This window comes from Dipteris shenzhenensis, chromosome 33 (genome assembly GCF_047967505.1).
Source record: "Dipteris shenzhenensis isolate YYH24624 ecotype China chromosome 33, Dip_SZ_1.0, whole genome shotgun sequence".
Classification (NCBI taxonomy): Eukaryota; Viridiplantae; Streptophyta; class Polypodiopsida; order Gleicheniales; family Dipteridaceae; genus Dipteris; species Dipteris shenzhenensis.
Genome location: NC_141628.1, coordinates 38,226,678 through 38,239,297, shown reverse-complemented (window position 1 = coordinate 38,239,297; position 12,620 = coordinate 38,226,678). Strand labels below are relative to the sequence as shown.

Genomic DNA, 12,620 nt, shown 5'->3' with positions numbered 1-12,620 from the left:
TAGTGAGAGGGAGAGAAAATACAGTCACAAGCATTAGTTTAGCCAACAAAAACTGTGTTTGTGTGCTTTATAAGTGCACATGAGATAAGGAATGTTGTTGGAAATGTAGGGAATTCTAAGGGTGTCAAGCATGTTTGTAATGGATACTAGTGTATCAGAAGGTGAAGCAGTTTAGGGTACAAATTCGAGAGAGTTTATTTTGTCAAGGGTGAGTTCTTGAACTAAATATTTGCAATGGACAATGGGAGTTTGGGAAGCTTTGTCCAAGCCCATGATAAACACATGGTTAGAAAGCCAACTTACTTCATTAAGAAGACTTTTGTTTTCCAAATTATATTGTTGGGTTTTTAGGTTGGGAAAGAGAATGAGGAATCTTTTCCAAAAAAGGTGGGAGAGGGAGGCTTCGTAGGTTGTGTGGTCTAAGTTGAGATAGAGGCAAATTTCTGAAAAACAATTGCAAGTGCTTGAAGTGCTGCCTGAGGATCTAAGGGGGTAATGGGAATGTGATTGAGGCCAAAAAGGATATGAGATTTAAGAAAGGGATGATGAAAGAAGTTGGCGTCCAAAGTGCAAACATGTAATTGATCATCAAAAGTTTTAAGAAAGGGTTTAAACCTCTTAAGTGAAATACATTGACAGGTGGAGCTAAAGGATTTTGCTAGGAAGGTGAGTTTTGGTTTGTAAAGTAGAGATCTAAGGGGTGGAGTATATCTCCAGCTAAAAGCAAAAGAGTCAAAAGTGTGGAGAGTGTCGGAATCAGTGTTAAAGTGTAGCAACAGTGTATCTTTAACTCATCTCTAACAAGAGATTTAGGGTGGATTTTAGTTACAATTTTGTTAGCATAAAGAACATGAAAGTAAATAGAACATTTCTTTTTTTAGAATAGACTGAAAACAAAATAAGCCATTATTGTGTAGTTTTACAGAACGCACCTCGGGGTCCTTAGATGGAGTGCTCTACAAAAGAAAATGTTGGAGATGATCAGTGTTTATCCTAGTCGATGGAGTAGTGTGATGTATCATCGTTATCCGATGCTTTTCTTTTGGGAGAAAAAGTTGTGGAAGACTCAGTTGGGAATCTTTGACATGAGAGAAGGGGTTGCTGAGGGGTAGACGGGGTAAATTTTTGGAATTCGGGGGTGTATTTTGGGGGGAACTATGCCTTCTTTTGGGTACATGAGGAGTGAGTTTAGCAGTAGAGGTAAGGGAAGGAATGTTGAGGGCGAGGGAGGGACATGGGAGCTTGAGAAAATACAAGGGGAGTGAGAAGTCAACGAAGGGAGACAGGGATTTTGCCATTTTCAAGGAGCAATATCCTGAAGTGGTAAAACATGACAAGGGAGAAAATCACCTCTTTGGGTAATTGTGCCATCCAGTTTAAGAAGGAAAAGAATTTTGCTTGTAGGGAAGCAATAGGAAAAAAAAGATCCAAATGGTTGAGAATATGGCAAACCACATGGTCAAACCATAGGGATAGAAGGTTTGCAAGACATGTTTGTTTCTTTATGAGATAGGTGCACTTTATATAAGGCACTTTATGAGATAGGTGCACTTGTAGGGAAGCAATAGGAAAAAAAGATCCAAATGGTTGAGAATATGGCAAACCACATGGTCAAACCATAGGATAGAAGGTTTGCAGGACATGTTTGTTTTCTTTATGAGATAGGTGCACTTTATATAAGGCTTGAAGACAATCCAACAGCTCTTGACATAATAGTTGTCATCTTTGGTAGAGGAGCTTGCATCACTTTGAATAGCACCTTTTGAACAAAAGAAGACTTCCTTGGTGGAACCACATTTAGAATGGTCAATAGCATTTAGGAAGAAGTGGGAGGCTAAAAAGTAATTTGAATTTAGATGTTGACATCCCTGGTATGCATCTTGCATTGATCCACATCTTTTGAAGAGAGGTTGCAAGAGATAAGGTTATCCAAACACCAGATTTTGTGATCCACAACTGGAACCTTCATTTCTATTTGTCTAGAGGAAAAAAAGGGAACATTTAAAGCAAAAATTTTAAGTTCTCTATTGTCGAGGGGTTTTGGTGGTTGAGAGAGGGACTGAGAGAGTGTTTCGAAGGAAGCTTTGTCTTCAGGGGACAGGAGAGGGGACAGAAGGTCAAGTTTATGAAGCTATGAAAATTGAAATTAGTAGGAGAGCTAACCTGGCAGGGATGGGGAGCGGAAAGGCACCGTTGAGGACAAGGATGTCGTTGGTGAGGCAGGGGGGATGGTATGGTAATCATTCAAGCCTCTGGTGTCATTGAGATTGATAGCGGCTAGGTTTGAGGCAACCTTTTCAAGTCTGGCGATGGTGCGATCGTTTTCACTTTGTGAGAACTTGAGAAGCTTGATCCAATCAATAATAGAAAGTGTTCTAAGGAGCAAAGGAGTGTTCTTTGCAAGAGCCTTGAGATCGTGAGTTCTAATGAAAGAAAAGAACTCATACTTTTGGAAACATGAGAGTACCGCTTGAGTCAGGGGAGAGGGAGTGCGGAGAGGAGCGTTGAGTGACTTGGACTAGAGAGGGAGTGGGGACAAGAGTGTTGAGTGACTTAGATTAGAGTGTAGTATCCTAAGACTATTTCTGCAAAGATACAAAATGGATTAGTAACAATGTTATGAAAAAAAAAACAATTTTAAGAAAGGAGTCAAGAGGCTAAGAAGCCTTGATGACTAAAGTGTACTATGTGCAACCGTGTAGATTGGCAAGGGAAACGGACATGTGTGTGGTAGTCAAGACAACAACCCCTTTTGAATAATTAAAAGACAAAGGAGTTAGGGAAGAGGAAAAAAACAGAACCATTATAGAGTTGAAAGCAAGTGCTTGAGTGAGTAGGTAAAATAACTACGATAATGTATAAAAAAGTCTGTAAGAGTTTAATTGACAAGGATACCAATAATGTTTTAGCACACAATATTTGCAAAAAGTTGAAGTTGGTGAAGTCCTCACAAGCATCTCTTTTATTGAAGCGGAGAATCTGCATACCTGCCACCATCAAACTAGAAAACATGATAAGAACCAGTTTAACCTTAATTGGGAAGACATGTGTTATAAACCCTCCTCCCTTGTTATCGAGGTCACAAAAAATAGAAGCTTAAGCAAGAAATTAAGTAGTTCAAAGTAAAATTATGAAAGTAAATTGATGCTTTTTGAGAGAGTGAAATCTAATAAAGGATGAAAAAAAAACAGGGGGGGCAAGGGGGGTTGATAAGTGAGTGAGTGAGAGTTTAGAAATGTGAAGGGAAAAATGGTTAAATCATTGTGTGCAGCAACAACTTATGAGGAGGTAATTTCATGAAGGGAAATAAAATTATAAGAACAAAGAAGAGAAACCTTCTTGTGGTTAAATCTAAAGGCAACAGGAAGGGAGATATAATGAATAAAGTGGTAAACTGCGGGAAAAATTAGTGATTAAAGAGGGGGATTATAAAGGAAAGTTTATAGAGGGTGAATGTAAGGGGATATTGTAAAGGAAATAAAAAACCCTTGAGAAAATAATAAGAAAAAAGAAAAAAGGGGGGGAAAAGGAATATAAGGGGATGTTTACAAATGAAAAACTAAAGGGTGGGTTTTAGAAAAGGAAGAAATAAAGAGAAAAAAAGGGAAATATAAGAGGATAAATCCAATGGGAATTTAGAGGGGAATGTAGAGGGTGGAAGGATAGAGTGCAAGGGAGGGGGAAAAGGGGGGGTGTATATAATAATTAAAGAGGGGGTTGGGGAGATAATATATATATATATAAATAGAGGGGGGGAGAAGGGAGGTATATATATATGGAGAGGGGAATTCAGAGGGGAGGAAAAAAAAAGGGAGAGGGGGGAAGATATAATATAAATGAGGGGAAAAGGGGCGGTTTATATATAATTGGAGAGGGGGGTGGGGGAAGGGAGGGAGGGAGGTAAGAATATATATATATAATTAGAGGGGGGTTTATTAAAGAGGAATTATGCTTAGTGAGGGGGGCAGGGATGAAGAATAAATATAATTAGAGGGGGGGAGGAATATATATACTAAGGAGAATATATACTTAGAGAGGCGGCCGGGATAGACAAAAATAAATAATTAGAGATGCCATGGGGAAGACTTATAATGTAAAAGAGGAAGGTAGGCAGTGAACCTATGAGTCCATGGTCACCGTGCAAAGCGGAAGTCAAGGAGCATGCTAGAGATCTTAACAGTCATCGCAGACATGCAAGCGTACACATGTAGTTAACACTAGGCAGCAAAGCGTGTGAAGCTAGGCATTGGAAAGCACATATGTGAAGATCTGGGTAGTATAGATGCCGGTAGCATGAACTTGAGCGAAGAACTAGAGGTCGATGCAGACTGCATAGAATTAGAGGTAGAGCACATGAGCACGAAGTACAGGGTAGCAAGTAGGAGCATGTAGGTAGTGAGTATGGCACAGAGGTGAGTAAGACTATGGGTGGGAGCACTGAGAGGGCTTAATATATAGGAGAAGGTAGGGGTGGTTGGGTTGCAGGCATGCAGGTGATCAAGAGAAACTAGGAGCACTGGGAGGGTTTAATATATAGGAGAAGGTAGGGATAGTCGGGTTGCAGGTGTGTAAGTAGTCAAGAGAAAGTAGTTAGGTAGGAAGTGCATAGATTTGGGAAGGGTAGGTCAATAGGGCGGCTAGGCGCATGTGCATGCGTGCCAGTGGGGAAAAGCGGGATAGGAGAATAATAAAGGAGGGGGTGTTTTTTACAAAGGTAGGGCAATATGTTTAGGCAATTGCTAATAGGTGTGTTTGGTAAATAGGATAAATTAGACAACAATAGGTTTGGAAGATAGGAAAAAAATTAGAAGAGAGAAAATAAGAAGGTTTTTAGGAAAATATTAATTAGAAAAACCGAAACAAAGTAAAAAATAAATTATTAAATAGTAAATAAAAAAAGGTGAGTAAATAAGAAATATTTTTTAAAAAGGGCATAAACTAAAAAGGAATTTTTTTAAAAAAATTAAAAAGATTAATATAAAGGAGAAAATAAGGGATAAGAAGAAGAAAATCATAAAATATATGTGTTTTTTTAAGGAATAAGGCGGTTTAAGGGTAGCCAAAAATAATAAATTGAGGAAGGAAAATAGGGGACTTTAGAGGAAGATGAGAGAAAAAGGAAATAGGGGAAATTAAAGGAAATTAACAAAAAATAGGGGGGGAAAGGGGGGGAACAAGTGCCTATTTGGGGTTGTACCCATCTTTGCCCTAGTAGGGGTACATCACACTAGGTGAGACAGTAGGTCATCACCTAGTATGATGACCTACTGTCTACCTAAGAGAAATAGAAGTGTGAATAAATCAATCAATCAAAGCCATGCTCAAAATTTCCCGATTAGTTCCTAATCAGAGTTAGTCCATTGGCTCACATGTAATTTAACACTCAAAACAACCCTACCATTTAAGCAAGATCAAAGTTTTAAAATTTTCAAGGTGATTGAAAGTTGTATTAGTGCATAAGGCATATTATAGTTGTATCACTTGTGGGAGTGGACATAGCAGATTACAATTGTATCAGGTATGAGAGTGGACATAGCATATTGCACTTGTATCAAATAGACTTCAGATTTGCATCCGATTGTTTAAGGTAGTTTTACCCCAAGCACTTATACATAGGTTATACATCTGAACTCAAACAAACTCTACTCCATAGATAGATATATGCAGAATCGGAAACACATCGAATGAAAGCCAGAATGTAACATCAATCCATTACATTAAAGAAACATAGTATATAATGCAAAAAGTTTATCTTCTTCCATTCATTACTATCATATCTGAGTATTACATCAATATGAAACTAAACAAAGTATAGCAATACTACAAGTCTAATATCATTCTGACAGGTATGTGACTATAGATATCCAAGTCATCCATACAGCAGTTATATTCATGTATAACCATACAACTACTTCACTATGCCGACTAAGGCAGCTACTATTCCAAAGTACTATTTAGGACTAAGTGACTAAGTGCCTTATTATCCTCCAACATTGATTGTACTTTATTTCAATTTACACTATCCACGAGTTCATTGTAAATCCTTATTTTTTTCCTCATTTATGCATGTATCTAAGCCTTGTAAATCCTTTTAGGATATTTTTGAAGCATGAAATTGACACTTTTACCATTGGGGAGAATGAAAACTTGAGGTGTACCTCCCCCCCCCTTCTCCCTCCCCCCCCTCCCCTTTCCCCCCTTCCCCCCTCCCCCCTCTTTCCCCCCTTCCCCCCCCTCTCCCCCCTTTTCTCCTCTCCCCCCCCTTTCCCTTTCCCCTCCCCTCCCCACACTTTTCCCCTTGTATTGCCATGGGGAAGGAAAGAAGAGAAGGGGAAGAGCGAGTGGGAGAGAGAGAGAAGAGAGAGAGAGAGAGAGAGAGAGAGAGAGAGAGAGAGAGAGAGAGAGAGAGAGAGAGAGAGAAGGGGGGAGGGGAAGGGGAAGAGAGACGAGAGGAAAAGGGAAAGAGGGAGAGGAAAGGGGAGCAGAGGTCTCTTGCACTACCACGGCATTAAGAGGAAAGGAGAGAGGAAATGATTTTTTTAAAATAAATTTAATTAGATAAGAGGAGAGGGAGTCGTGCTGCCACAGCAGAAAATTTTTTTAAAAAAAATTGGGTCACCGCGGCAGCAATATGAGAGTGGGGAGGCATGGAGACGAGTAGAAAAGGGGGGGGAAGCAACGGAGGGAAGAAGGAGAGGAGAAGGGAAGAGAGAGGGAGAGAAGCGAGGAGAATGGGAAGAGGGAGGGAGAGAAGGGAGGAGAAAGGAGAGGAAGAGGAAGAGGGGGAACGGAGCGGAATGCGAGGGAGAGGGAGAGGGAGAGGGAGAGGGAGGGCATGTGAGGGAGAGGGAGAGGGAGCAAGGGGACCATGATGAGGGCAAGAGTAGAAGCAAGGGTGAGAGTAGAAGGAAGAGGGAGAGAAGAAGGGAGAGGGAGTGAGGAAGGGAAGAGTAGAGGAGGGAGAGGGAGAGGGAGAGAGGAAGGGAGGGGAACACGACGAGAGGGAGGGTGTGATTGAAATGAATTACAGGAGAGATGAGAGTCAATATAATGCCCTCAAGGAATTCAAACTTCCCGCTCCTCCCTCTCCCCCCCCACTCTCTCTCTCTCTCTCTCTCTCTCTCTCTCTCTCTCTCTCTCTCTCTCTCTCTGTGTTCGATCCCTGTGGATCACTTCGAATGAGTCTATTAGGCTCCTTTGCATTGGTGCTACGAAGTAAAAAACTCCTCTCTCTTTCTCTCTCTCTCTCTCTCTCTCTCCTGCCCTCCTCCTCCTCTCCTCCTCCTTTCTCTTCCCCCCACCACCCCCTCTTCCCCTCCCCCCCCCCCCCCTTCTTCTACCTCCCCTCCCCCTTCTCCCTCCCCCCGCTCCCCCCTCCCCCCTTTCGCCCCCCCCCCCCTCTTTCCCCCCTTTCTCCCCCCTCTGCCCCCTTTTCCCCTCTCCCCCCCTTTCCTTTCCCCTCCCCTCAAAGCCTGCTGTCTAACTAATTTCTCTACCCGCTCTATCCTTGCAGGCTTTATTTTACTCATTTGGAACTCCATCTTCTAAACAGATGAAATTATTCACAACACGGTGTATTCATAAAATATCAAAATCGAATTCCAAAGCTTGCTTTACTGTCTTTGGCCCTAAACCCGATTCTACCAAGAGCATTTCTTTGACTGTCATATGAGTGGCTTCAGAAACGTTTTGGTTACCTAAAGAATCACCTTTCTCATGCTTTACTTATCTCCTATGGCCAGTTCAAACTTTTCTACACAACCATCAATGACTCATCCCAAAAGAAAAGGCACGTGCAAAAATAGAGGCCAAGACACCTTGAGATCCCCTTAATTCATACTACTGCCAAGATACTCTAGCCCATGCAAGATATGTCCCACTGTAGCCCTTGTTGGCATTATTGCTTTTCATCCACCTCTTCAGTCCATGGCCACTATGAACACACAATTTCTCATGAATGCCTCTGGTTCGACATGCAATCATGACCACCCATCTGCTCGTCTTCATTTTATTGATAATGGTTAGGCCAATAAAATCTCGAATAAAGTGCATTGTTAAGTTGTGCCAAAGACAATCATAATCAAGGACCATGAAATTCGGCATACACATCCATCGATGCTCTTTTTCAAAAATATGTACTTTTAATAGGTTCCATATTTAGCAGCTCCCAGGATGTCAGAGGATTTTAAGGTGCAAGAAAAACATTGGAAAAAAGGATCTCAAATCGACTTCATCCAGAGAGTTGAGTGACAGACAGGATATTAGATTACTACATTGTTTAGGCATTCTCAGAGGGGAAATAGTCCCAGAAGTTCCATTGCAATTGAAAATTGGACAGCATCTTCTTTGCTGTCAAAGCATCACATTAAAAAAGGAAGGCGTAAGGGTATGGCAATAAGATGTCGCCATGGCTAAGTGTCAAGCTAGTTTGAAGCTCCAATAACCTGCCAACAGAGATGAGTACATAGACAAACAGAAATCAATATACAGAAAAGGACAGTACACACACAAGAAAGTGCCAACACATGAACTGCAATACACACACAAAAAAGTGTATGCAGTATATCACTAAAAGATAAGTAACCAACATGGGATTTGTGAATCTAGCTCCTGAATAGGTGGTACAATTAGAAACAAGGGAGCTAATTGTACTGGAATCTCAAACAAAAAGGCTTGGAGTTGAAACACTTGGTGTATACACATCACAAACACATTCTTTTAACAAATAGTTTGGACTCCCTCCAGAGATTCACAACTCGTCCAGTAATCAGAGCCAAAACTGGATCAGCTACCTTTATAGGCACGCATTGGCCTTACAATTAAATGAACAACTGCATCATTCCATTGCATCTGTATCCCTTTAAATTTTGCAAAACTTGAAGTGTCCACATACTTTTAACTAAAGAGTGCAGGCGAAGGTCAGCATGACCATACGTCAAAACTGACCATGATATGGCTCATTTTACTAGATCAGAGTTAAAACTGGATCATCCACATTTGAAGGCACGCGTTGGCCTTACAATTAACGAACAGCTGCATCATTCCATTGCCTCCATTAAAATTTTGCAAAACTTGAATTGTCCACATACATCAAGATTGCAGCCAAAGGTGTCTAGCATCAAAATTGACCATGATATGGCTCATTTTCAACACAATAGTTACATGTGCCCAACAACAAAATACACATGGCATATTTGATCTTCAAAATCCTGAATTTGTAGAATTCACATGGCATTCTGAATTCTTAGCCCACAAGGAAGCACTTACACAACAATTTCTCTCAGCCAAGAAATTAAACCACGACAAGCATTGATTCTGCTGACCCTTGGACATGTAGCTATTGTTTCCTGTAATGTCAACTTAGAATTGATCAAATCACTGACAAGCACATGATGGCAAAAGAGTGGTAGCACTCGTTCTTCCCCCATACAATTCACATGAACTTTTTCCCTAGCAAATTCATGCACTTCACCTTCTTTGAAACTTACACCCACAAAGCTAACTGCAGCTTTTGTGGCAAACAAAATCTGTGCTGCTTGATTATTATAAAGAAATTTCTGCTTTAGTTCATGTTCAAACGAACTATCATTCCATTTCAATTTGTCCTTTTCCATATTCTTTTGCCTGTTATTTTAAATTTCTCATACGATCCATTCACATGCTCTTGAAAGCTCTCAAAATGTCTTTGCAGAGCTTTCAAAAATTTCTGTTTTGTCTGATCTCTTTTGCAAGAGATCATAATCAAATGCCCATCTACTAATGTGCATGCATCAATTTCAGCATTCCCCACACATCCCCAAAGCACTAAAAAATTGTTTGGGCATGCCACTCTAATCTTTTCAAGCAAAGATTCAAAGAGATCCATCCGCAACAGATGAAATTATTCACAACATGGTGTATTCATAAAATATCCAAATCAAATTCCAAAGCTTGCTTTACTGTCTTTGGTGCTAAACCCGATTCTACCAAGAGCATTTCTTTGACTGTCATATGAGTGGCTTCAGAAACGTTTTGGTTACCTAAAGAATCACCTTTCTCATGCTTTACTTATCTCCTATGGCTAGTTCAAACTTTCTACACGACTCATCCCAAAAGAAAAGGCACGTGCAAAAATAGAGGCCAAAGACACCTTGAGATCCCCTTAATTCATGATTTTGTTTGCCACAAAAGCTGCAGTTAGCTTTGTGGGTGTAAGTTTCAAAGAAGGTGAAGTGCATGAATTTGCTAGGGAAAAAGTTCATGTGAATTGCATGGGGGAAGAACGAGTGCTACCGCTCTTTTGCCATCATGTGCTTGTCAGTGATTTGATCCATTCTGAGTTGACATTACAGGAAACAATAGCTACATGTCCAAGGGTCAACAGAATCAATGCTTGTCGTGGTTTAATTTCTTGGCTGAGAGAAATTGTTGTGTAAGTGCTTCCTTGTGGGCTAAGAATTCAGAATGCCATGTGAATTCTGCAAATTCAAGATTTTGAAGATCAAATATGCCATGTGTATTTTGTTGTTGGGCACATGTAACTATTGTGTTGAAAATGAGCCATACCATGGTCAATTTTGATGCTGGACACCTTTGGCTGCAATCTTGATGTATGTGGACAATTCAAAATTTGCAAAATTTTAATGGAGGCAATGGAATGATGGAGCTGTTCGTTATCTGTAAGGCCAATGCGTGCCTACTTGTTTGGGTATGCCACTCCAATCTTTTCAAGCAAAGATTCAAAGAGATCCATCCGCACCAGAATTTCCAATATTTTTCCTTCAAGTGTTTACAGTGCTTCTTCCTTTGCATCAAGAATAGTTTTTCCATCCATCTCTTTTAGATATAAGAGCCTAAACTCTTGCACATCATATTGATCACTCTCAAAAGGCCTTTTCTTGATCAAGTCATCCATCTCTAACTCTTCTGCTGCATAACACAAGTCCAAAGGAACTTTTTTGCTGATAATCAAGCACGAGGTTACAGCCTTAAAGCTACTGCACAATCCCAAGTCAACATGTATCTTATTGGCACTTAGATCTTCAATGCCAGCATAAGTGAGATGTGCATCTAAATCGCGGCCACAGAACATTAACTTGCACACCAAAGCATGCATGTCTCCTCCTTGACTCTTGCATATGCTTGCAAGAAGCCAAAGTGGAGGATGGGGCACCAACTCGTCATTAGAAACATCCCTTGAATGGTGGCCACCTAATTTAGTAGCTTGGGAGGATAAGTGCAGGGATTGCAAAGAACTCAAGAGCACAAGTTGAAGTGGTAATGGCTGCACAACACTGCTCAGTTCCAAGGTAATGAGACGTTTTATGGATGTGATAAGACTCGTCCAGTGTGTATATTCGTCCATCACACATGGAATTTCAAGGAAAATCAAGCAAGCAAGGACAATCTCTAAGTGAATCTCCTGTGAAGTTTGCAAATCAGAAAAATCATGGTAAAACATCACCACAGGCCGCTGCCCTCGCAAGGTCTTCCATGCTTCTGCAAGTGCCCATGACATACTGAAGGTTTTCCCATACCTTCTAAGTGAATGCAATTTCAAAACCCGGCAACTTTTGTGCTTTAAAAGGAACTCCACAAAATCAGGCCTTGAGAATCCCATCTGACTTTGCGGCACTTGGATGGTGAACAGGCCACTTTGAGGGACCTCGTAGAGATGGCCTACAATAAATTGTCTCACCTGGTTGGAGATGGGCATTTTAAGCAACATATCTTTCCATCTCCGGTGCGTGCTTGGCTCTACATTGCTTGCTATCCATGCTGCAAGCGCACACTGAGGAGACCCCTTCTTTTGCACCTCATCAAATTTCCTCTCAAGAGAAGCCTGCGATTCCACGTCTAGATCGAGAGGAAGAGATATCGGTCTCAGAGAGGTGCTGAGCCTTGCAAAACTACTGGGCGATATGCTCCTCCTACGGTGAACTTCCGTTTCATTTGCTTTCTCGTGTACTGACTTTAGTCCCTCCTTGTGCGACATGTTTTTGAAATCTGCTTTACTAGCAGTCTTGTGTCACATGTTCTGACAAAGCTTTCTGCATTCCTGCAAACATGCATCCACTTTAATCTCGCTCTCTGCTTCCAAACGTGCAATTCACACTTCTATTTAATCCATATCCCCTCTCTGCTTCCTTTATGCATTCCAATTTACCGTCTGCATTCATGAAAACATGCATCCACTTTAATCCATCTCTGCTTGCAAAATGCAATTCACTGTTTATTTACATTCCCTCTCTGCTTGCTTCCTGCATTCCTGTTTGGGCTTTTTACTCATGCGCAACCTGACCATCAATCCAAAACCAAATCAACGGCTCAAAAACACATCACAGATACCCTTCATTTGCCTCTTTATAGAGAATGAAGATGAATTAAAGGTGACTGAAACTCACTTGGAAGGGTAAGTGATCAGGCTGGAGAATTGATCTGAACTGTACCTGTCTCCATGGCAATACTAATGATCATAGCCTTGTTCATACTGTTCACCCCTGCAAGAGTGGCAGGGACAATGCATCATGATCATGTTAGCACATCAAAAGCAAAAAAGCAAACCATAAATTTGGCCATCCAAAACAACGGCTCAAAACACACACAAAAAAAGAAACATAACCCGTAGCAAAAGCGCTCTA

At 40.9% G+C, this 12,620-nt stretch overlaps 1 protein-coding gene across 1 annotated transcript in view; it reads right to left on the bottom strand.

The window, feature by feature from the left end:
• Positions 1-12,410, bottom strand: part of LOC147880081 (uncharacterized) — a 38,913-nt gene extending 26,503 nt beyond the window's left edge. The window contains exons 1-2 of the mRNA XM_087372073.1: positions 12,384-12,410; positions 11,678-12,275 (exon numbers count right to left, since the gene is read on the bottom strand). Of these exons, the coding sequence (XP_087228199.1) occupies positions 11,678-11,974 (297 nt within the window). The 5' untranslated portion in view covers positions 11,975-12,275; positions 12,384-12,410. The remainder of the gene's footprint in view (positions 1-11,677; positions 12,276-12,383) is intronic.
• Between the last annotated feature and the right edge of the window lie 210 nt (positions 12,411-12,620).